This window comes from Centroberyx affinis, unplaced genomic scaffold (genome assembly GCF_046629955.1).
Source record: "Centroberyx affinis isolate AG114_WGS23_722 - 3 ecotype Tasmania unplaced genomic scaffold, CSIRO-AGI_Caff_v1 ptg002149l_1, whole genome shotgun sequence".
In the NCBI taxonomy this organism is placed as follows: Eukaryota; Metazoa; Chordata; class Actinopteri; order Beryciformes; family Berycidae; genus Centroberyx; species Centroberyx affinis.
The window spans coordinates 338520-364824 of record NW_027280466.1 but is presented as its reverse complement, the minus strand read 5'-3'; the positions used below and the strand labels follow the sequence as shown (position 1 = coordinate 364824).

The window sequence follows — 26305 nt, the reverse complement described above, 5'->3', positions numbered from 1 at the left end:
CGCATCAGCATTAAACACACACAACACAACCACACCACATAAAGTGAAAATTAGTTTATTGATGCTGCTTTACAGTATTTACCAAGAAATCTGTTTCTCCGTTTCAGAGGATGTGGAAAACATCATTGTCTTGCAGTCCAACATGTTATATTCCATGAAATATACAGAACATTGAATCATGCTTGAATTGCAACAAGAAAAAAAGGAAGCACTTCGGTTTGTCTGTGAACACTCACTGTGCACCCTCACATTCATAGTCACATGAAACTTATGTTCCCTACTCAAAACAGTCCTTGTAATAGGCACATCCTACTGTCTATGGACCAGTGAGGCGGGGCGGACCTACATGCTGCGTGTATTTACATGGAACATCATGGTACCATTTCAGTGACAGTGGTGCATCACCCACCCAGGCACAGTTAGGGACAGCACAAGCAGCATTCACCTTGTCCCTACTTGATTCGTTGCTTTTCATTCAGCAAAAATGATCTCATCCTTGCTATTCTACTTAGTAGAAAAAAGTATATAGTATAAAATGAACCTCAATATTTCAGTTTAAAAAAAAAAAAAAAAAGTTATGCAGTTAATAGGCACATGTATAAAACGTATTTATACACTTAAAACCTTGTCGCCCTTTGAAGCTTAAAAGACAATATAGTGCTTTTATCTGAACTGTACAATAACTGTTCCTGCAAAAGATTTGTACATGGCTACAGGCAAGTTATACTAGCAAAAATATAAAATGTTTAAAAAGCAGTACTGTATACATTTGACTTCCATAGGTAAATGTGTGCATTACTTGCGACAACTACATTATATCTGAAAACAGACTTGTTTTATAGCTTCTAAGCTTTATAGTGGTAAAAAAAAAATGTTAGGTTACCTTTTTGGTCACATACCCAACACGTGTCATTTTTTTTTTATGTTCCCCTTATCTCTCTCAATTTAAATGGTTTGATCTGAGGAAAATGTATTTTTAACTGCGAGAAAACGAGTGAGAAATGAACTGGAAGCTACAGTATGGAGATAAATCATGACTGGCACTTCAGTCAGCACAGGTCTGTGGTTATTAGTTGCCTTTACAACATGTGACACTGAAGTGAACTAGATGGCACTAACACAGTATGTGAAACAGTGTCCTGCATGGTGGTGAACATGACGAGCTGCATGAGTTGAGACTGTGCGGCTGCTACCTCAGCAGACAGAGTCTGTGCTGACCGGCAGCCTCCCGCTGCGTCGAGCCTCTTTCTCTCTCTTCTCTCTCTGCTTCTCCAGCTTCTCCTGGGCCTTACGCATGTCCTTCAGCTTTTTCTTGATAATTGAACGGTCACTCTGACTGGACACACCAAGAGCCTGAGGGATAATGTGCACAGATTTAGTGTTAAAATAAAGACTACAATATTTCTTGCATATGTCTCAAACTAATTAAGAACCAATGTTGTTGCGCCAGCCAACGTCATGAGGTCAGAGTGTGAGAACGATTAACTTTTTCACCCAAACCCTCTGGATTTATGCAGGGATTTAGTATCATAGTTTAACTGTGGTTAATTTGGTCTCATAATCTTGAAGTCCAATGAAGTTGTCCATTACAAAAAAAAAAAATCAGGGTGCAAATATGTAACTGTAGTTGTACCCTGATTTCTGTATAACTCTGTGCTTAATTAATTGTCTTTCTACCCTAAGACTTACATGACCAAATTCTACAACTCTGCAAGGGGTCAACACTCTTGTCATCCTACCATTTCAATATTCTTGTCATACCCTTTCCTCTCAATGTCCTAAGCATGACTGGAGAATCACATTTATCTCTAGCTAAAATTCAGATTAGCAAAACAAAACAAAAAATACTTCTAGCCATAAGGTGGCAGTCAAAGACTGACAAACCCTGACTTAATGAAGACTTCTTTAGCAAAGAGAAAGGCCTCTTTTGTTGATAAAAAAAAATGGAAACATGCATTATGGTTTCTTATTCAATCATTCACAACTGCATCATTATGCTTTTTCACCTTCAACTTGTCACTGTCCAGGTGCATGAGCTGCTGGCCATCCACTCCCTTGGCTGTAAACTCAGGTGTGTATTGGTCCATATTCATGCCCATCAACCAATGGCAGACTTGCTGATTGGTCCATTCAGAGACAGGCCGGTTCTGCCATTGATACTCCTTTCCTGTGGGTACCGGTTCATCATCCAAGGTCTACAGAGCATACACATAACAGGAAACAAGGCATTAACAAGAAACATACTGTTGCTTTAGAAAGCATTCAACCCCTTAACTTTTTGCGCATTTTGTTGTACAAAAAAAATATTTCAAAATGCATTTATCTGGCGATTTCTGTGCAAGATTCTAAAACCTTGAGTGGGTTCAATCATTTTTGAAACAGATCACCTTGTTTGTTTCAGTACAGGTAATTGTCACAAGGAATTGTTTAATGTCATGTGTTGTTATATTTGATTTGTTAAGGGAAAAGACTACTACTCATGCACTATGCATGGAAAAAACCATTACATCCTAAAGAGTAACTCACAAAAAGATATGATTGGTGCCAACAATGCACACCATCCATATACTGCTAGGAGCTGTACATTTTTGGTAGTCTGGATCTGTGCTCTTATCAATTTAATTATCTAAACCAATGTTGACAGTAAGTGAAAAATGGTGAAATATAGTCATTTCACACATTCTTCCACTTGAGAATGGAATGCTTTGAGTAGATTATTCACAAAATAAATGGCATTTTGAAAAGATTTCATAAAACAAGACATTGTATATTGGGTCTAGCTGGGTGAATACTTTCTGAAACTACATCAAGAAACATTTCTATGCTGGCTTGCTGAGTAGCAGTTCAAGTTGGACAGCCACCAACATCAAAACAGCAAAGCCAGCTATGCAGCAGCAGAAACCTCTTGGTATGGTGCAAAGAACAACATGCATTGCATGTTCTATGGCTGGAACAACTGTGTGCACTAATTCACCAAGTAAGCAGCACTGAGAAAATCGACATGCACAGGGAGCATGTCAGTGACAGCAAAATACCCATGACATTCCAAATTGCATGTAAATGCACGTCTTTATTGGTTTTGCTGAGATTATAACCCTTAAAAATTATTCAACTATAATGTCAGCAAAAAAACATACACAATGAACATTAATTAAAACAGAAAATGTATGATGCTGAAACACAGATGCAGCGGCAGCAGAGCACTCAAAGTTGTTCTGTGGTCTGCCAAAGCTTGTAAACAACATTGTGCACCAGTTGACAATTCTAATAGAGGCCTTAATAGAGAAGTTCAAACTATTAACGTCACAGCTGACTTAAAAAGAGCTAAGCCACAAGACTTGTTGTAACACAACACAAGATAGCTTCGACACACATGCAACTCCATTCCTTGCTCTCTCCATTCATGATTTAATCACAGCTATGAAAGGGGGAGGCTCAAAGAGCATGCTTGAGAACGTCCCCTTTCAGCCGCATCAAGGCATCCCACACAGCTTTTGTGGCCGTGCGACAAAGAGAGCACTCACCTCGTTGGAAGAGAAGATTAAAGTGTGTGAGCGCCCAGACAGATTGGGTTCAGCAACTAACCCAGAGATGTCTGAACTGGGACTGGCAGGGTTAGAATCATCTATGACTGACAAACTCTGGAACAAGTGGAAACAAGGAACTCATTAACTAGATTAACACATGACCAAACAGTTCTTTACTAGGGTGGGAAACAAAAACAACGCTACAGGGCTGGGTGGGGGGTAAATACAGGGTGAGAGTAGTGCTTCCGGACTAAAATGGTTATGATTAATCGTCAAAACTGCTATCACAATGCTAGAAATCCATAACAGTGATCTAAGTGTTACGCTACGTCAGTCACTGTTATTAACATCGGAGGGGATGAGAGAAGATCATGTGTCTCATACGTCTGTAAATCTAGCATATTATTCAAGCATCTTTACACAAACACCAACACCCATCCACCAACAAAACTACATCCACAACTTCTAAACTACAACAAGTGTTTCTAATGGAAGAGCACAAACACAAAACGCAATATTAGGTATGAGGTAATGTTTTAAAATGCTGTTAAATAGATTTTATTAGATGAAATATGTGGTGATAGATTGAAGACAAAGCATTTACATGTAATGCAGGTTTAAAGTTAAACTACAGCTGGTTTTCAGACACAGATTAGGCTTAATCCTGAAACAAGGAGAGTATCATCCCGTCCAGGACTACTATAGGCTTAATCTGTTTCCTCTAAACCAAGCCATCAGGTTTTCCCAATGTGGTTTAATCAGAAAATTAGATAATATGAAATTTCTCTAACACTACCACATACCCACATACCAACTGGAGCACGTTTTGTTGATACTAGCATCTAGATGTGAAACTACAAATCACAAAACTACATTTGTTAGTAGTGATCTACCATCTCCTCTATGAGAAAGGGTAAAAAAAAATGATACTGTACCAAATCTAATGAGCGACTGAATAAAGAGGACCAGGAGAGATTTGTCTGTTTAAAGGAAGGACTGTTTAGTAAGAGGTTTGTCCCCTGAGCAGCAGGCTGGCACAAAGTTGAAATTGCCATGACATACACACAGTAATAGAACCAAGACCGTTGTCTTCGTAGTCGCTCCTTATTGGTTCAGAAATGTCTTGAATTCATTTAAGAGTACCGTGGGAACCCCAACCCAACCACAGCCTGTGTGACAGCTAGCCAGGCGCTTAACTAGATGTAGGCTATTTGATGCGTCACTATTTGCCAAGTCACTGAAAAGCCACTGAATCCTTCCCCACTTGTTCTCTCTGATGACTAACATATGGATGCAGTTATTCCAGTCATTGTTTGGTGTAGCTTATTTGGAGAATTGGTCACTGAAAGCACATGTCTGGAAACAGGAAATTAGCCTCCTGCTTTGTGTCTACTGGTTTTACTGTTTTCATGAAGACAAAAATATGCTGTGATAATGGAGTGTGGACAATGACTGTCTCGAAGCTGGCCAACTCATCAAAAGAGGAGAGCAGGATGACGGGTCAATTTAGAGACAGAGAACAGCCAAGCTGTCACTACAAATGATTAAATCATCGGTTCACTAGCCTGGGATTCTGTTTTCTAGCACGTACAATTAGTGTTATGCACAAATGTTTTCTTAAATTCCTCTTACGTCTCTTAGATTTGTTTTTACATAACATACATTACATAAAAGATTCCCACGTATGTGGTAGATTGAGAATTTGCAAATAACTTTTTATGGTAATACAGTTTGTTGCTTTTCATTGATTGGCTTGTTGCTTTTCATTGATTGGCAGATTGACTTTAAAGACCACAAAACACAAGTGTCCTTCTTGGTTACTGATTTAGGCATCTCATGCTACAATACACGATATGCAGGAAAGAAAGAGAAAATTGTAAATGCAAACTCAGTTATGTAATCCTATTACTTTCAGTTGCAATTTCAGCTACATTTCAACTTCTTTGCCTCTAAAATTTGTATGTGAAGTTAAAAGGACAAATACCAAGCTACTGACTAATTTCAATAGCGCTATGATCACTTACAACTATTATTAACCAAGATTTGTAAAATGGTGCAACTTTTTTATTTTTTTATTTTCTGTATCTCAAGGGAGACAATTTTTCAATAAAGGTTCATTTCACACAAAAAAACCAAAGCTCATTTATTGTGGATATAATCTCACACTTATCAAACTGTAGACAGTTTTGCACAAATAAATTTGAATTTTTGAGTGTTAATTTTTCATGTGATGTCATCCTATGATGTCATACTACATTCCATGTAGTGTTAAATACATGTAGTCTATGTATGTCCAGTGTTTATTTCCATTCAAATTTACACACACCTTATTCTTGCGATCCTGGCTTTGCTCACTGCTGGTCTCAGTGGCAGCATATGGCAGACTGCTGCTGGAGGAAGACGGCTCCTTGTCCCTGTCTTTATCTCTGTCCCCAAACCAAGAGAAGGGCATACAAGTAGGGATGGAGGTCATGGACTCTGAGGGAGACAGGTTCCCTCCAGACTCCTCCAGTAGCTCTGCTGACCCCCTGTGCATTGGGGAAAGAGGAGGATACACATGCAGACACTCAAGGTTACATATGGGACTGCTTAATACAAGATCTCTTGCATAACAAACAAGACAACAGTCAAGAAAAACCTACTAATTCAAATAACAATACCCAGATGTAGACATGTCGGAGGTAATTGGCATGAGCAGACAACATTATACAATGACAGTAGAGAACAACAGACACGGGGCAATCCATAGTATGGTAAAGGCAAACAACATTTACATGCACAGCTGTACAGGACCTGGCTATTGTACAGGACCTGGTTATTGGCCATACTCCAGTTAAGGTATTTCTTTTTGGAGTTAAGCTGTTTACATGAGCCTTTGATGCCCCATGATTGAGTATCCTTGTTGCCAAGAATAAACCAGATAAGAGAATATTCCGCCCACAGATGGAACGGTGCATCAACAAAAAATATGAAAAAGATGTGGCCGCCAGCTACCTCTTTGACTGAGCAGAGCGCTGGATAAAAGCCTCCACCAAATGTTATGTTGGAAAACATGGAAAGTAGCCAACAAAAAAGCGACAGATTTTTGGAAGGGTTATTTGGCACTTCATACTGTCTTTGATGAAATGAAAAAGCAATACCTGCTGTCCAAAGATGCTCTCATCGCCTCCTTGTCATGTTTCTTCCCTTTGCCACCTGACTTCCGCAGGCCCCTGTGTTGGTTATAAGTAACACTGGATTAAATAGTACTAAAATGGTGGTAACTTGGAAACTAATGATTGACATGGGGACTTACCCAAAGTCAGGAAATCGTCTTTTTGGTTTTCCTGCCGACAAGGCCTCATTTAAATCCCCTGGAATGGAACAATAATAATCAGGCTCAATAACAATGTCAGAGAACACCATGCTATTGCAGCCAGGAAGTTTGGATCTTACAAACCTTTGAGCTCTTTGCCCTTGCCTTTGGACTCCCTCTTCTTGACGTTACGCAGGAATCCTGAGGGGGAGTGTGGCGAAGAGGTTTCTTTAGGGGGGGACAGAGAGGGGCTTCCTCCGCTTTCAACACTGTCTCTCTGGGATGGCGACAAGGAGGGGCTGCTGGAGAGCTCCACCTTACTCCTGGATCCATCGCTAGTCTCGACTGGATCATCTCTCTGTCCGTTCCCAGGATAGCAGACAGGCACCGGCAGAGACAGGCTCTCCTGGATGGACCTCCTCCGGAGTCTGGGAGTCTCCTGCTCCTCCTGATCCTCCTCTTCCTCAGTCTCCTGGAGGGACATACTAGTTATTTACATGGAAGAGGACAAGTAGATAAAAGCTGTTCTATATAACAGAAAGCTCTGGTCCTCAGTTCGGATTGGCTGAGTCAGGTTTGCACACACACTGTACATGACACACACCTATGACCACATCACTGTTAATTCAAATACTAATAAGTTAATTGAAAATCACCACTAATGCCGGTACTCATATGTCGCTTAGCAATCATATTGTTACTTTTCAAGAAATATACTACTTGGTGGAAGAGTAACATTTAATCATTATATATTATTTAACTACTATTAAGTATCGAACATTTGTCCTGTATTACAAGAGTGTATTACCGTTTTATATAAGCAATAGGCCACTCAAGGCCGTGCTTGAATACAGTGATTTTTAAAATAGCTATGGGCCTGTTAACATTATTCTGTTTTTGTACAAAAGTGCTGCCTCAACTGCATTTTGTGCTAATAATATGAAAAAGTGGGTCACACGATGCACACTTCCATAACGTCGAACGCTCTCTTCAGCTGGAAAATACATGTGGCGCTTTATTTACATTGTAAAATAAGTGTAGGTTGCATAAATGAACAATAAATACATGCATGTATGTTGCATGCAGCACTAGTATGAGTTACATTACATATTTTGCTTGAACATGGAAGAGAGAAGACTGCTGGTTCAGGCTTTGGCAAAGGAGGCAGAGGAGCCAGACGAGGGGGCTGCAGTCAAACAGTCAGCTACCTACAGTATATAGCATAAAATCCCATCTCATCCACATCACATGTGCTCCTTTAAAAGTTTAAAATTTTTCAATTTCAGAAAGTGCTCTACTCTACAGACGCCAGGCACAGCATGTTTTTCTCCCAATTAGCTTTGACATGGAGAAGGCAGTTTGAGTAGCATGAACGTGCCCTAATGGAGTTTCATGTCGTGCCTAACAACACCTCTTAGTAGGGTTGGGCGATAATTCAATATTATCGTTTATCGTCTTTCAGTGGAATCATATCGTGATGATATGAAGATATTTTGATATCGTGACACACATTTCGGTTGTCTAAATTGATGATGACAAGCAAATTTTACTTAAAAACTGATAAAATGAGGTATGGTAGGAATATTATTTGAAAATTTCAGTTTTGTTTGACATCACACCTAACATTACCATTCGGTTCAATGAGATGAACATTAATTTGATTATTTAACATGATTTTGCACACTTGAACCATATCGTGATATACAGCTCTGGAGAAATTAAGAGACCACTGCAAAATTATCAGTTTCTCTGGTTTTACTATTTATAGGTATGTGTTTGAGTAAAATGAACATTTTTGTTTTATTCTATAAACTACTGACAAAATTTCTCCCAAATAAAAATATTGTCATTTAGAGCATTCATTTGCAGAAAATAACTGGTCAAAATGACAAAAAAGATGCAGCGTTTTCAGACCTCGAATAATGCAAAGAAAACAAGTTCATATTAATTTTTAAACAACACAATCGAGAATTGATATCGAGAAAAATCCTTATGATTATCATGATATTGATTTCAACCATATCGCCCAGCCCTACCTCTTGGCCATTCTAAAATCCCTGCTAAGCTTCGTTTCAAGTTGTTTACTGTTTAATTAAATGATATGCTCATACAGCAAGGCTCTTTGGATTGGAGCAAAATAGGAGATGTAGTATATCAGCTGTTCCTGACTGACCTGAGAGTGACATGAGGCCACCGTAAGGCTCTCCTTCAGCTTGCTCCGAGAAGGAGGCTGACGCTTGGCCTTCTGAGCCAGCAGGCCTTTCGCTCTATGTGCACTGGTGTCCAAACGCTCAGTCTCTGGGACCAACTCACTCCAATCTTGGTCTATAAGAGTGCAAAAAACAAATATACCATAAATATACCAAATAAGTCATAATAAGACACTGTATCACAGTCGTAATGATTTACTAGGGTTCACTGCAGGTTATGATTCATGTTTTATTGAACAAGCAATGAAAGTGTGACGTGTGTACTTCCGTTATGTGTATGAGAACGGTTCTATTCAGAGCAAAATTTCCATAAGTCTGTCAGGTACCTAGTAGTGAGTCAACAGATTGTGTGTGGGTGACTGGGCCTTGGCTGCTCAATCTCTCCTCTGCTGCTGAATCCTGATGAAACTGGCTCTCCACACGGTCACCTGAAGGCCCTCTGGACTCCAGGACAGCTATCTGTGGACAAAAATGACAAAAGTCAGGCTCATTTCAGTGTCTCTAACACAAGTCTGCTGTGTTGTTCGAGTATTTTATCTTACCCTGTCCTGCAAGCTCTCCAGCTGCTCCTTGTACCACTTGTCCTTTTCATCTAGAACTTTCTTCAGCTCCTCCTCTTTCTTCACAAAGTCTATCTCTCTGGAGAGGAAGCAGGGGAAACATGGCTTCAGATCAGTAAACACAATCTACTTAATATGACATCACTGAACCATTGGATGAGAGAGTTAATCCTTCCAACAATGAATGGAGCCGCTCTTTCCAGTGCAGTCACAATTTCAAGCACTCAAGTGTAGTGAAACTCGAGACAAACTCACTTCTGCTGGTAGTCCTTGAGTAGTTTCTTGGCCTTGTTGTACTTCTTGTCCAGAGTCTCATACTGGGTCTGAGTCTCAGCTAATTGTTCGTTGACGCCCTTACACAAAGCCTGGGCCTCCAGCCAGTAATTCTCCAGCTTCAGGATCTTCTCATTGTTGTCCTCGATCTTCAGCTCCAACGCAGTCTCCCTGGCATCCCACAATGATTTGTCCTCCTCAGATGCCCTTAGCTATAGTGAGATGGTGACATGTTACTTGGGTTGACTAAAGTGCATTTGGTTTGAAGGTGGATCACTACACTCAGACCAATCTGTGCATTATACATTGTATCAAATGGTCATTTAAAAGAATAGGGTCGCACATTTTGTCCATCTTACAATAAATATTGCTTAAACATACCCTTGCTTTTGAGTGCAACCCCATTCTTTTAAACAACAACTAAAGCACATTAACATTTCACAATCTATTAAAGTCTATTGGTCTTTCTATAGACTTTATTAAGCATACAACCCACCAACTGACAACCAGAACATATTTGCATTAAATAGTTCCCCAACTGTTTGTCTTTAAATACAGTGGCCATTGCAGGTCATACCTTTTCCTTTAGTTGATTTATTTCAGCTGCTGCAATGCTATGTTTGAGCTGAAGCTATGGGGAGAAAAAGAAAAACAAAGTAGATGGTTATACCCATTATGTAGGCAATCTTTAGCTACAATGTCTACAAAGAATGTGGATACTTTGATTTCGATAGTCAGTGTTGATGATACCTCTTTGAACTTGAAGGCCATCTGAGAGGTGTCCATGTTGGTCGGCATGAATAAGGCCTCTGAATCAGGCAGCTCAAACACCTCTACGTTCCTCCCTGCTGAGAAACTGGAGCCCAGAATCCCCTCCTCCAATCCCTCCTCCTCCTCATAGTGCTCCTCCTGAAACATGACATTACACATGGCATCGCACATTATTAGAAACAGTCACTTAGTCACACACCCGCAACATGCCCAGCATGTGTCAACAGCACATTCAGTGGTACAATCCACCATAGTCTGGAGGGGAGATTACAATCAATTCATCATTTGCAAACACCAGTGGGAGGCTACAGTGAGACGACACATCTCAGCAGCACATCAGCATGTACTGCAACGTCAAACACATTAAAACAAGCTACAGGCTCAGTGGATAACAATCTCCCCCACCCCCTCACCTACGCACACATACACGGACACAGACACACACAGCGACACACATACATACACACGCTTTGCATAACTACAAAGCCATGAAAACCTTGTCCACTTCCCCCTGCCAACTATTCTGTTGAAAATGAATGGTGAAAGAAGAAATTTCATTTGTTTATCCCTGTCTGTTCCAGCAAGCCCTACCTACCTTCTGTGCCCAGACTCTCCGCAGTAAAAACAGAGGCCTGTGGCTGCTTGCGCTTCAGAAAGCAAACATTTCACAATCCAAGCAGACAGGCGGTGGTCAAATCCACACCTTCCAAACACAGCAGAGTAGTGACACATGGCTTACTCACAGTCAGCTGCTCATTTCCTGGTTGAGCAGAGTGGGATTGGACTGGGCATGCCAGAGGAGCTGGTGATGGGCAGGGACTGACCAACTGACTCACCTCCTCTGTGGAGTGTTCGTAGGGATCCTCCAGGTGTTGCTGCTGCTGCTGCTGGTTCTTCTCCTGCTCTAGTGTCTCGCTTATGAGGCGGGCGACCTCGCTCTGTGTCCCTGGCCTCTCCCGACCAATCAGGAAGCTGTTTGTGAGAATGCAATGAGTTAGTGTGTGGCATATAATGGAACCAGCCACTACCCCCCGACCCCCATCCTCCAACTGTAAAGTTACTTGTAGCTTTGAAATGCCACACTATAGCTTCTCTCGTGCCTGACTCACTCCACAGGAAGATGCAAAATTTGGGATTCAGATTAGGCTTTGTCATTCCGATGTGTGTGTCATTTGCCTATGGTAAATCATTCACATATTCCATGTTCGTGTGGGTTGCCTTCTCTTTCCGTTAAATAATAAAAAACAAATCTTTCTCATTCAAAGTGTCTGGATCTCTCAATATGTAATCAAACTTTAGTCTTTAGCCTCACCTTTCTTCCGGTTCCAGCTAATCACCATGAGATAACAGCGGTTCATTCTTGTCACCGCCAAGATCTTTTCAATCAGGTTATTTTAAGAGGCTGAGGGAAATGGACTTTGAGCTGACCTGACTGTGCCTTTGGTGTTCTTCAGGACTGTAGCAGCAAACAGTTGAGTGACTCCCACCAGACTGATACCATCCACCTCCACTATCTGGTCATTCACCTGGATCCTGGAGGGACAGAGACCAGTAATTAGAAGGAGAGCTTTAGAAGACATTTCCTCTGTAATACAGATTAAAGGGGGAAAAAATACTGTAGTCTCAATGCACACAGGCATCCAGCTGGCAGCCCAACAGATATCTATTCCCTGGGAAACGGAAATAGCCAGACTATTTTCTTTAGCTGCCTCAGAAGGTTATAAATATAGCTCTTTTTGGAAATTGTGTCTCTGGGCCCTGGGGAGATGAGGCATCCCTAGTGTTTGACGTTAAAAAGTGTTGTGGTGTAATGTAACAGGGAGTGCATGCCATGTTTTTGGTTATGTACAACACATAATAACTCTGACAATGTCTGTCTCTATGGCATCTTGTGGTCTTTGTTCTGTACATTTTTATTACTTTATAGGTTTTAAAACATCTCGCCAAAAGGACTACAGTTGAAAATTAGCCAGCTGGCTAACAATGGCACATTTACAGAAATGTTGATTAATGTGTGTTGTCCATATAAATAAATAAACCAAAAAAACCAAAACAATTAAAATGGTAAATGTGGCACTGTAACTCACCGTCCATCTCTCTCAGCTGCTCCTCGCTCTGTTATGGTTTTCACAAAGATGCCCAGCTTCTCCAGGCCCTGGTCCGCTCCAACTCCCATTCCAATGATACTGATGCCCAGTCCGTTGTCTCCTGGATGCAGACAAATGATCATATAGATCACAGAACCGCATACAATCAGGGTAAATTCCAAACATTTGGTGTCATCCTTATGCCCTAGACCCTCTGGCCTTCAAAGCCAAAAAGCAGTAATTGCATGAGTAGTGGAACTGAGAAAAAATGACTCAGTTACACTGCTTCCTGTCCTGACAAAAACACTGCTGGTACAAAAGTGGACTGTAATGGGTATAATTTTTGTTGATATAAATCTAAACCAAAGTCATGACCTTCAGCCCTTAAAACTCACAAGATGAGGTTAGGGATGCCCAGTATGTGCTGCTTGGTGAAAATATCTCTTCCTCTGTATGAAGTGCCCTTCACAGTTTAACATATGATTTATTGGAATTTAGCCTCAGTCTTGCTGAACTCACCCTTCTCGATCTCCACAGGGAACACGTCCATCTTCTCCACTCTCTTCTCCAGCTCGTACTCCGCCGACGCTGCCACTGGGTCCACTTCATCGTTGCGCCGATCGTAGTCCTCATTGGAGAAGGTACTGAAGACCTGTGTTGTGGAAATATCAAATGCACAGCTTCAACTCAGCACTTCCTGTGTCCTTTACAAGCAGTTTATTATCAACAGTTTTATGATAAGGGTATCGGGATCAGGATCAACACAGACAAAAAGTTTGTTTTTCCTCTTTTGAACCATTTTAACCCTTATTTATCTGGGCACATTGTCTAAGGACACATTCTGATTTTCAATAATGGCCTGTGGGAGAAACTGCATAGGAAGGGAGAATTACACTCATACCTCAGACCTACTCAGTACTGAATTGGGGGTTGAGTGCATTGCTCAAGCACACTTGAACAACAGTTGCTGAGGAATGGCAGAGCATTTTGATGAAGATGACCATTGACCTTCCAGTCACAAGTTCACTTCTTTATTCATTAAACTGTGGCTATTGTTCTCATCTCCACAACAAGTGTCTGGAGTCAGTATGATGAACCTGCAAAATCTTAAGATGGCTTAATTGTATCTGGCCCTTTTTAGGTAGATACTAAATACAAATACAAAAAGCTATGGACTGCATCATTAATTCTTGCTCACAATCTTTTGCATCTTTAATGAAAGAGCCATTTGCCATGTTTTTATGAACAGAGGTAAAGCAAGTGTCACCAAAGTTTACAGCAAACAGAAGCACTGAGGCAAGAACATGGAAGCATGCTAAAGACACATTGCTGAGGACTTTCATTATAGTTTGAAGACAGTGTGAACTCTGCAGGCAGTCCTAGCAAAGCACTGGATGAGTCCCAGAGGCTGTTTCCTGGTTGGAATTATACAGAGCACACGCGCACTACGGCAGAGCACGAGCAGCACGGAAAGTAGGGCACAGCTGGGAAGAGCAAAACAGTGAATGTAGCAAAGATCAATGTTCAGAGGCGACAAGTGTTCATCATCACAGCAAAGATGAGATAAAATGAACAGCAATACAGAGAAAAAAAACTGACTCCCTAACCTTCAGTCAACTGGCATTACCTACACTGACCTTTAATCACTTAATCACCTTAAGTGATTAAATACAACATCACTATGTGTTATTTACCTTGCATACCACAGATATTACCAAGCAGACATAGCTTGCCTCCATAATCCAATCTGTAAAACACTTCCAGGGTCAAGCTAAGGTGAGCGCTATAATATTCTGCACAAAAGGAGCTCATCTGTTATGACTCAGATATCATGATGTAGTTAGTGCATACAATTCATTCCATATTAAGCCAAGTTTAGCGGCACTACAAGGTCTTGTGTATTCTCCTCAAGGCCAAACAGGCCTGCTGGGAACTCCAAGTAGATTTTTGACAGATCTCAGTAGATTTCCTACAGTCTGCTGGATCACTGATCTGGAGATCTGAGTGACAGGTACAGGCAATTGGACTTGACACAATCCCAACAGACGACTGCTTTCAGATCCTTAATGGATCTTCCAGTGGCAGAGAGTGAGTGAAGTCACTTGGATCCTCTTTTAGAAATGATACAAAAATGATTGTTTTTTTTAAGCCTAGCAATGTTAACCCAAAGACATTTTTATCCTAGTTTTGAGAAGAAGGCTCAAGTGTGACATCAGTGAAATAATAAGTGATAAGTGTTTCCAGACATGGACAAGTTGTTACTCCATATATGCATTCCAGCGTTCTTGAACTGACCCAATGCACTCAGTATTTTTAGCCCGTTCCAATCAAACACGATTAGCTAATAACACATTTTTAGTCTATGGTTCCATTTTTTCCCCAGTTTTATTTACTTTAAATGTATTTTCTTGGCACATAACACTGAAAACAGATTCAATACCTACTTTGAATAGATATATCAACAGATAAAAAAGGCTTGCACTGACACATGGTAAAATGTGTACTGTGTGTAACAAAACACCTGGGAACTTGCATGTAAATAGAATTTACACTCAGAAAATATTCACACACCTGTGTCCTAAATTTTAATTCACAAAAAAGATTTACAAATGTGCAAGCCAATATTTGAATGAACGGGATACAAGCTGCAAACTTGTAATATAATATTTGCTCAACTTTATCTTTTTTTCAGTATATTTCTCAGATGCAAGTACAACTCACTGATTAGCTACAACTTTTCGAATCTGCCTTTCAGAGCCTCTCAGATGCAGTCTTGTGCATCACAAATCTGCATACTCAAGTGATTCACCAAGCTGCACTTAATTTCAATAACATCGCTTAACATAACTTTTATTGTTGGTTCACAGACTATTTCCCTGGTCTTCTTCTACCAACATACACCATGGTTCCACTAAGGGAATACTAGGGGCATCCATGGTCAGCATGTTATTAAAAGCAAATAACAAGTTCTACAGTGTGGGGCCCCATGTTACAGTAATGCTTGTTAATTTAGTACCAAACACCAAGACAAACAGAAACTGGCTTACTCAATTCCACAGACTACCAAAAAGCTTTCATGTGGTGTTGTATTCAGCCATGCCCAACCTTGGATATCTGACAAGAGACTAATTCCTGCCCCTATGGCAAAGGTTGAGGTTGTGCTCCCCAAGTGCTCCCCAGGTTTTGAGAGTGGCAACGTATTTACTAAAGGATCAAAAACATCCTAGCAGCAGGCAGAGGTTACCATTTACCGAATAAAAAAAAAGCGAGTAAGGCTATAGGATTAGGGGATTCATCGAGGAGCTTGCAGTAAGGAGGTATGATGTAATTGAGTAAACATTTCCACTCCGGGCAACAGAGTCTGAGGTCTAGATCCTGCAGCGTGTCAAGACTTGAGGAATCAGCCACAAGCTAACCTCCTTCTCCCTCTGTCTTTCTGTCTCCTCATTCTGTAGATTTTGGACACGGTCCAAAAAAGCGCAGATATGAGTTTCCGGGATAACCAAAAATCACTAGGCTTTCTGTTCTGCATGGGAGTCTGTTCAATTTGTCAAAGTGAAATACTACAATTATTTCCGTTTCAAAATATCCTGCTGATGTTTTTCCATGAATCCACACGTTTATGCAAGAGAAATCATGTTATGTTATCTTGGAAACACAATATGTGCAAGTATGTCCAAGTATTGATTTGGTAGACTTGTGGGTTCCTCTCCCATGCAGATTCCCAAACCAAATGAAAGAGATTAGAAACTGGGGGATTATGCACACTACTGCACCGCTGTGGTAAAGGCAGGAATGCTATTCAGGGGCCTCTCCCCTCCAGTAACCCAAGTGAATCCTCCTCCTTGCTTTGACACTAGAACTAGCTTATTGCCATAGGTTTATAATCTACTCCTAGTTCAATACTAGACACCTCAGACCCTTTGCCTCTCACCATATATTCTGCTTTTCTTTTTCCTTGGACAGACAGGTGTTAGCTAGAAGACACAAAGTAAAGGCCGTTGCACAAAGCACTTAAGATTAAAACGTTTTTTAAATGGCAGACAAGCCAGTCAAAGCATATTTGCCCTGCTTGCATTACCTTAGTGAATAGACAGGCTGCTGATAATTGATTCATAGGGACACCAATTCATCATGGGCCTCTGTTGAACTCATAGTTGTACAGCAGCAGTTCAGCTTGGCTTCTCCCCTCCGCCTTCCCCCAACTCTGACTTTCCTGTTGCCATGGACTCCCCGGGCTTTTTCAAACAATGTTCTGTTCTTTGCTGAAACCTAATCACTCAAGCACTGTCTTCCTCGCAAGAAAGACAGAAATCAGTCTCTTTATTAGCCTCGCCCTCTCAAAAAAAAACCCACACACAGCTCACTGTTGTTATCTTCGTCTCCAGTTACCAGACCAAACACCCATTTTCCTTTATCGCCCAGTGCATGCCCAGTTCACCAGGTGAGTTATGCCATTGGCTAAAACCTAAACACACGACTGTCAATCAGGCAAACTGCTACCAGGAAGTGAGACCAAGAAAGAAAGAAAGCAAGAAAAGGCCAATTTCTCTTCAAGTAGATGAAGAACAGGGCAATTAATCCATTCTTTTCATACAAATTTCTTCCACAAAATTTTTACTGCAGTGGCAGAGGTTGTGATGTGGGTTGGTAGACTGTTGTTCCATCTGCTTCATATTTTCATTTTCTCCACGGCTTGTGAAAACTGCGGCTCCCAACGGCATGTCGAGGTTGACAATTACTTCTCATCTACCTTCAACAACTACAGAGGTCTGTCCTCTGTCGTGCTCTCACACGCACAGATGTACACATGCTCTAACCCACACCCAAATTGAAACCCTTTCCCCCCCTTTCCTCATTCCCTTCACCACAAAAAATACCAGTGTGGGAAATGAGTCAGCAGCTGGGAGGACAGCAAACCAGAGACACCCCTTGCCAGTGCAAAGCGAGGGCCGACCACTGGATTGGGGAGTTCGTAATGTAAGCAGCCCTACAAAAGACAACAAATCAAAACGCGCTGTGAGAGCGAGCTGGGGCAGGGGTGGTGGCCTGGCGCAGATCAGAGAGTAATTAGGAAAGAAAGCATAGAGCCAAGTTTTCTGACCATGAATAAACAGACCAGTAAGAGTAGAGATTATGTCTGGTTCTTCCTGCAAGCATGCTCTTAGAATTATTACCGTTTTGTGAGGTTTGCATTTATTGACTGTAACTGAAACAACAATGTTTATATTTGTCCTTAAATTTCGTGTGTGAGCTACAGTAGGAAGGAGGAGCAGAATTCCATCACGGAATCAGATATCCAAAATGGTGCAGACATAGACAGGTTGAGCAGGTTTGTTTGCAAATGGCCCACAAGAGCTACTTCTATTGTCCTGCAAGGGCAGCTGAAAACTTTTCAACACATCACACAATTAGTGTTGACTCGCTGAAAAAACAAGGCACCCGCTGATGTGCTTATTTGTAATCACATAATGAAACAGTTTAAGGCAATCACAATCAGCCCAAGACACAACCTATGCCAAGCTGTTTAATGACCAGCATTGAGTTGACTGCATTAGTATTCCGCCCCATCTCTCCAGACCGTCGCCCACTAGCCCAGGTGTCTGGAGGGAACCCAGATCCTGCTGAGGCCTCTCTGCTGACTGGATGAGGGTGGAGTCTTGTCAGACACATTCTTCTGGCCACCAGAAGACCCAACTCAGATAGGAAATGGAAAGCATAACACTATGGGGAGGATTGGGTAGTGAGGCCAGAGTCCAAGTAGGGCACAATGTAGCAAATAAATATTTCCACACAGAAAATACAGGTTAATTCTATTTGTATTTGTTGTAATCAGGCAGCCATAAGAACAAAATCACCTAAGCATTTTTCCTGTTTATATCCACCGAACAAAGTCCAGGCTGGCCCCATGGCAGACTGGAGCACGCCCTTTTCACTTTTCATGATTCACAGGAAATATAGTGGGAGGAGCAGGAGATACTGCCCTGCTGGAAACAGAGTTTTCCAAAATACATGAATAATGGCAAAACCTCTGGTAGTTTCAGGGCTTCTGTAGTAACACTGTAACACTGTCAGTCACCACTGTAACTCCTGTATCTGACCCAGTATTAATGATTACCAACTGTACTTTACCTGACACAGGTACATTGCCTACAGAGACAAAACAACAGGTTTACCACAGGGATATGGCAAACCAAAATGACAAAAAGAGGTGCATTCTTGTACAGTTAAGTGAACAATATGGACAGTGTAATTATCGGCTGTGCAAACAAAGTTGAAGAAATGCTGAATTCTTCCAGTTACAATGAACTCTCGAATTCTTCACCACACCCTGTGTGTTCGAGAAGGGACAATGTCTGTGTTTGCTTGACCGAGAACTGTCGGTTGCATTTCCTATGACAGCTTGGTGGGGGTGGGGCAAAGCAGCAGGTGTAGATCCTGGTTCCTGCCATTTTCTATTCTGTGATGATTAACTGGTTCTCAACTCCTATTCCAAACGTCCTTCTGTGCCAAGCGACAAACAATAGCTGAGACAACCTCTCTAGATGGCCAACTTACTGCCCAACACCCTGAAAATGTCTGCACAAACAGAATAATAACACACCTGCAGCAGGGAGTGTTTATCACTCAGTAATTCTTGGCTTGTAGCCATACTATAGGGCTCAAGGTGAACACGAATTCCAGCAAGACGCAAATTGCTGGACACACAAGACCTGTGGTTTACAGTTTAGACATATTTTGAGCGTCACGCCACTTTTCCTTTGGATTAGGGCACGCCTGTGCAAACAACTCCTTGCTGACCAGGTTTTCATCTGCAGCTAGAGCAGCCACTTTACTGTAAAGACCAAAGGAAGATATCATTTTCAACATTGGTGCAATATTTATACTATTCCTATAGCCAGAGGGTGTAGCAGACTTCTGTACTGACACAGCAGCAATGAGAATGCAGCATTTCAGTGCCCTACTAAAGTGCTACTCTGCATTAATGTATAGGCTAAAGAACCTCGTTACAAAAGATCAGAAACCTATTATGGAATGTATAAAATAATTGCAGTGTTCTGTCTAATAATTAGTAACAATGTAAGTTTTAAGTATTTTCATCGCAATGTAACTAATAGTCAAGAACTTCACTAAATTAAATGTATTCAGTACCAACCATAAACATCCACTATTGGCTTGACACAAGACCCTGACATAGGATGGAATTAACAAATCAGTCTGCACTAGTCTTAACAGCCTTATAACGGCCTCTTCATTCGAGTTGGTCTTTTCAACCATGATAAGGGTGATAACATGTTGAGAATGGATGGTCATTCACAAAGAGGACCTTTCTTCCACACAGGACACCTCCTCTGTCAAGACTCAGGTTACTAAGGGACCTAATCCTGTTGTGAAGCAGAAGCACAAAGCACTTCCTCTCTCCCGGTCCGCTAGGACTCCGGCGTACTCGCTCACAGTGCCAGCTCAGACCAGCAGACTGTGGAGAATGGTGCAGCGCTGGTGGGAGCCTTTTGTTAGACAGGCCTCAGGTAGAAATGTTGGTTGAGGGGCATCTGAGTGACTTAGTCTGCTAACACGCATGCCACGTAGTCTTCACTGCATGAGTTTGAATCCCAGCTCATGACACGTCATGGTTTTGACATATCTCTCTGCATTCTTTCCAGTCTTTTCATTGCATGCATCCATTCATGCATCTTAAACGAATACCATGATATTTTTGGTTGGCTATTTATTTTCATCTTACACTTGTCCCACTGAGTGACAGTTTTTGCATTTTATCCTCCACTTTCCTCAGAGAATCATCCTGGAGGCTGTCACCACAACCTGGCAGCAGGGTGAAGTACTGATTAGGGAGACTGTCCTTCAACCAAAAGCCCCAGGTTCAATTCCTGATGACAGAAAACATCTGTCATGCCCAGGTGCCCTTGAGCAAGACACTGAATCCCTGCCACCATCAAAGGGTGGCAAGCAAAAAGACATATTTCTCCTTTGGGGATCAGGAACTATCACATAAACCCTTTGCCACTTTAATTCCCTGCGGAGTTGTACAATGATTTAACCTCATAGATTACCATATTTAAACACTGAAATGCATTGGCATTATCTCTTACCTAGAATTATATTCATCAGTCTCTAACAAAACAACTGCAACCTTGTGTCAGCCATTTCTCGCTTGTATATCCAGCCCCCCCTCTCACTGTTGTTATGATCAATATGTGAACTGTCACAGAGAGGAGACCCAGTCTAGCATATTGTTGTGAACTGTAAAGCTGGGTTTATCTCTGTCACTGCTCAGCGAGAGGCAGAGGAGGCGCACTGTTGTTTGTGTCCCCCTCCAGGTCAGCTTCTGGTCCCCTCTCCCAGGACCCCCTGCCAGGCTGACTGGGGGTGGGAGGGGATCCACACCCTGAGATAAAAGCACATTTTAGGGCCTGGACAAACACTGACCCCTTCACAAGCTGTGTGGAATGCACTGAAGTGATTTGTTTTTCCCTGTTCTAGTGAAATTGTTGATTAGATATGGTGATAGTGGAGGATATCACTCATCATCCTCCCCTCCCACCACACCCCCAAAACACCCAATGGTGATGTTTACAATGCATGATGTGTGGCAACACCAAAAGAAAGATAACCCAGAAGGAAAAATTAGTTATGGAATACAAGAAGACAGACTAAAGGATAGCAATGAAGAGGTATTAGATTTTCCTGATAATACACTTTTTTTTTTTTACTTACATGAGGGAATTCTGAGAAAAAGAAAAAGGAATGTGCCTTTTTGCTTTTCATAAAGGATTTCCATCCTTCTCGTAAATTAAGGGATAGTAAGAAATCAAGAATTCCCCAGCTGTAATAAGATAACTTGGCCATGGTTTATGTATGAGGTCATATGGATGAATACCTTAACTCCTCATACCCATGTTTGCCAGAGGTGAAAAGTCCCGATATATACAAATACATGGATGATTCACAAATAAAGAGGAACTCTAAAGGAGTAAAACTACCCACCCACTACAGCTGCACACTGGGGTGGCCATGTTTCCTTTACAGTAAAGTACAGTCTAAAGTCCCACAAGCCGCTCCAGTCTACCCCATGGCTGCCCTCATTCAGCTGTGGGTCAGAGCCACAGCTCTTATGCAATGTCAACAATATTTCCAAAAATACCACATACAGCATTCCTAACTTACATCCCCAAACTTCTCCCCCCTTCCCCTGATCTATGGCAGGGTTAATGTGCTGGAGATATGGTCCTCAAACTACCAGCTTCCCAAGGCGACGAGTTTAAATAGCCCATAGTTTTGGTTTTCTAAACTGTGACATAGCTTGTCTGATGATACAGTGCTGTGGCTGTGATGACAACTTGCCATGACAAAAGCATTCATTTTGAAGCTTTACTAATTTGTCATGTGTCTGCGAGGAAACACCTAGGATGGATGCAGTTGCTGAATCAGTCAGACAGTGGTTTATGATGCAATATGTTTTTAGGCCTTGAGGAAATCAACAAAGGCTCAGATGTAAACAACATAAACACAAAATACATACCAGAATGGGTTCTGTGGAGAACTTGATTTTCCTCTGTGGGGGCGGCTCCTCCTCATCTGACAACCCAGGGGCTTCGTCATAGTCCTCATACTCCCTACTCATTTGCTCCTCTTCCTGCTGATCCTCTCCTTCTTCATCCTCCTCCTCCTCTTCTTCTTCTTCTTCTTCCCTGAGGACCTGGTCTACATCCCTGTCATCCACAAACGCCGCATTCTCAATACCGTACACGACTGGAGAGGCCCTATCCCGGATACTCTGGTCCGCCTGCTCCTCCTGCTCACTCTCCTCCTCAGCTACCTCCTCATCTTCCTCATGATCATCTTCACCACCTTGACTCACCACAAAGGTCTCATCCATTCTCTCCTCTTTCACCCTAAACTGCTCTTTGTCCTCCGAGACTCTACTTGCACCCGCTTTCTCCAATACAATTTGCGTCTCTTTTGCCACATCGCTCGCAGTGACATGCTGAGCAGGGTTGCCGTTCTGTTTTTCTGGTGGCAAGTTTCTTTTTAGGTCTGTTGGTAGGTCTTTGGGGCTTTGTGCCTTTAGCTCTTCGAACACACTATCTTCAACATTCTCATCTTCGTTCTCCTCACTCTCGGATGACTCATTTTGGACCACGACCAGCTCTGCCCGGACCATGCTCACCCCCCTGGAGTCCAGTGACGAGGCCTGGCTGGGTGGCTTATCCTTGGGTGGACTGTGTGCCACATGGCCATCACTCTTGGCCCTTTCAGAATATTTGGCCCGGTGGCTTTGAACGCTACTGGCTAATGGAAGAGACTGCTTCACATCCCTCGGGGGCGGACTACAGGGCTTGCCTTCATCCCCACCAACAGATGGCCTACCAAAACCTTCACCAGATGAGGAGGAGCGCTTGTAGCCATGGCTGACCGGGGGGGTCTGCTCTGGCGAGAGGGGTTTGTGAGTGGAGTCCGTTGTTGGAGAAACGGATTTGCATGCTGCGTTAGTAACTGGGAAAGTTGGTTTGAGAGTGATAGTGGCCACAGGGGATGACTGTTTGTTAATGACACAGGCGGTTGGGGACGTAGATTGGTTAGCGGCATCAGTTGTGGGTGAAGACGGGCTGTTAGAGGCCTCTTTAACAGGAGAAGTGGGTTTGTGGAAGCTGTCCCTTGTTGGAGAGGTAGGCAGTGAGTGTTCATTGGGACTGTATACTTTAGCAGAGACCTGCGTTCCCCCTTTTGCACTGGCTCTGTTGGCGTCTTCGGAGTCATTCTCTGCCATGAAGTTCTCCAACCTCCTGGAGATGGGCCCAGCGTTCAGTGACACCCTGGACACATGCCTTTTCTCCTCAACATCGATCTTCTCATCTGGTCGACATTTAACTGGTGATACAGGAGTTTGCTCTGATTTCATGTTGGTCTCAGAGGATCCCGACACTCTCCTTGTGTTTTTCCCCTCATCAGAAGCACTACCAAGGGACACACGACTCACTACTCTGTTTGAAGACTGCTTTTCAGCTCCAGGCTGCTCTTTGATGCCCCTTTCAAAGAGTTTTCTGGTCACAGAAAACTTCTCTGCCAAAGCTGCTTTGTCAATCTCAGCATCTTCTCCCTTGGGAGTTTTATCTAAATTATGTGATTCTGGGCTTGTAGCACTGTTTAAGTTAACTTTGTGTGTGCTGGCTGGAAATTGTGGCTTCGGCGGGGACAACTGGGACGCTTCAGGTTTTAAAGTCACTTTCACATCTTGACACTCTTGTTGCTGGCCATCCATCTGTAGGAATATGTTCTTTATCTTGTTCACTCGATTCCCAAAAGGCCTCCCCCTTGAGTCCTCCCGGGTGTCACTGGAGCCATTTGCATATGACTTCGCGGCGCCCTCGGATTTTGTCCCATCAAAGGAGCACTTAATGGCGTGGAAGTCTGACTTGTATGCATTTCTATGAGGGGAGGCGCTCCTCAGGGTCCTCTCTCCTCCTTTGCTTTCCGCTTTAATCATTTTCCCCAGATTTAGTCTGCAGCCCAAATCGAAAAAGCCGGTTTAAGTGATAAATTAACCTGGGGGATTTTTCCTTATTTGTTGGTGAACTATTATGCCCCCCACCGCTAAACAAACGGTGCCATGGGTCCGGCGGAGCCTCTTCGGAGCATTGTCTCAACTACACATCTAAAGAGAGAAAAGCGAGTAGAATCTATCAATACAAATAGCATTATCTTCTGATCCATACGTTCATATACCATTAGTTTTAGCTCAGTTAGTGCCTAAATAATTATATTTCCACATGCATATCAAAATAGCGTTAAAAGTAGGCTAAAGCTCGAATATGAAGCAGGTTAATAACTAAGAAGGCTAGTTAGGCTACACAAATGTTTCAAGCATTTCAAGCTTGGTTCCCTGGCGGCTAAAACCTAAACAGTAAATCGTGAAAGTAACTAACCATTTCATTAAGGAAGTCGTTACTTTAACCAGCCAAACACTGTTAGTGTGTTAGTTGATCAAAGATACAACAGCGAAACAGCGAAAAGTTAAACTTGCTGGGCCAACAGTTCAATACAGTCCTAGTGTCTGCGCTTGAACAATTCATTGTAGCAATTTCAAGTAACGAACCGCTGAAATTGTAAACATTGGTCCTACGCACACAGCACACAAAAGTAAGCAACTTTGTAGGCTCTCACCTCCTACTTGTTCCATCGTGTTAGGCGCCGAAAGATCGCCTACAATGTCCCAATTTCCACTAGCAAACTTGTCCCTTCTTCTTCTTCACCGCCATCATTCCCCACTCCAGCGTTTTCCTGCCTCCTTGTACTCCAGACCTGTCGCGTACTGCGCGCACACGAGTCTGGCGCGCCACTAGATCAGACAAAATCGAGAGCGCGCACACATTCCAGGACTGTAAACCCCCCCGCCCCTCTCGCCACCGCTTTCCCGAGCATGGCGCAAGCACGTGAGAGACACTGAGAATGGCGTGGGAAAGAGCATTACTGTATATCAGAGCTCACCTAGACCTCTCCACTGGCAAAAATCCACACCTAGAAAAAACAATATGAGTGCACGCGGGTATGACTGGTGGTTCATTTCCAATGAGCTTTGCAGCCAAGACTTAACAGGTTTCAGAAAGGGGCCCTAGCTACCCCCTTTCCACTAGTCTATGCAATGTAGGCTACTCAGTAAGTGATTGCTATTACACTATCTTAGCATTAAGACATTATAACTGATGAAATAGCATTTTACTTTCAAATGATGTAACCCTGCTATCCTATCATAAGTAGACTTGGCACCTGGATGTAGTGACTGAGGGGGGAGATGGTGATAATTCAGAGGCCTCAAACTTCAGCACACCCCACAAAGTCTTATTTCACTGGTACAGGGCTGTTCCTAATGTCCTATGGTCATATGTTCCCCGTTTCACATCTTACCAAGGGGCCCAGAATTCCTAATAGCACCCCTAGGTGCCGGTAAAATGCAACCAACAGCAAACTAAGTGTCTTTACTAATCACTGGCGATACTCCTAAGTGCTGATGTGGGACTAGTCTCACTTCTGAAGTCATAGCACAGTTTATTGTGCCAGTGAACCTGAATCAGAATCCCTTTATGCCTCCTAGATTTACAAAACCCATAACGTTAGTCAGGTAGATCTATTACCATGAAGAAAAAATCTACCCTCAATAAAAGTAGGTCACTAGCACTGAAGATGTAGCCTCTATATAGCTGCAGTAAACATAGCATGTTAATTTTAGACGCAGTACCTGGAGTTTCAAAGAAACTCGCAGTACCTGGAGTTTCTTTCATTCACTCCTACCTGCTTAATCCTTTTCAGGGTCGTGGGAGGCTACAGCTTATCCAGGCATGCATTGGCCAGAAGGCAAGGAAACACCCTGGACAACTTGCCAGTCCACGACAGGGATAACACACATAGAAAGACATTCATATTCATACCTATGGGAAATGAAGGGTCTCCAATCCACCTGACTTGCATGTCTTTTGAACATGGGAGGAAACCAGAGGAGGAAACCCATGAGAACATGCAAACTTCATCCAGAAAGAGCTGGGGATTGAACCTAGGTTCTTCTTGC

General features: G+C 42.4%; 1 protein-coding gene across 1 annotated transcript; it reads right to left on the bottom strand.

The window, feature by feature from the left end:
* Window positions 1–47: 47 nt before the first annotated feature.
* Window positions 48–25042, bottom strand: ppp1r9ala (protein phosphatase 1 regulatory subunit 9A-like A). The gene is made up of 19 exons (XM_071531914.1): window positions 24907–25042; window positions 22265–24397; window positions 13243–13375; window positions 12724–12844; window positions 12065–12169; window positions 11473–11608; window positions 10616–10774; window positions 10443–10496; window positions 9848–10077; window positions 9575–9671; window positions 9359–9491; window positions 8996–9147; window positions 6967–7294; window positions 6823–6880; window positions 6668–6739; window positions 5854–6055; window positions 3525–3641; window positions 2007–2195; window positions 48–1353 (listed from the first exon to the last, which is right to left on the bottom strand). The coding sequence occupies exons 2-19, from the start codon at window positions 24227–24229 to the stop codon at window positions 1195–1197; spliced, it is 4410 nt and encodes a 1469-aa protein (XP_071388015.1). The 5' UTR covers window positions 24230–24397; window positions 24907–25042; the 3' UTR covers window positions 48–1194.
* Window positions 25043–26305: the final 1263 nt, after the last annotated feature.

Bases quoted from the DNA above. Each gene is read 5' to 3' on its own strand.
- ppp1r9ala (XM_071531914.1), bottom strand. From the start codon at position 24,229: ATGATTAAAGCGGAAAGCAAAGGAGGAGAGAGGACCCTGAGGAGCGCC. The intron at 6,056-6,667 runs GTATTGCTTTTT...CCCAATGCACAG, and splicing joins AGAGCATCTTTGGACAGCAG to GGGGTCAGCAGAGCTACTGG. The intron at 2,196-3,524 runs GTGAGTGCTCTC...TATGCTCTGTAG, and splicing joins TAATCTTCTCTTCCAACGAG to ACCTTGGATGATGAACCGGT.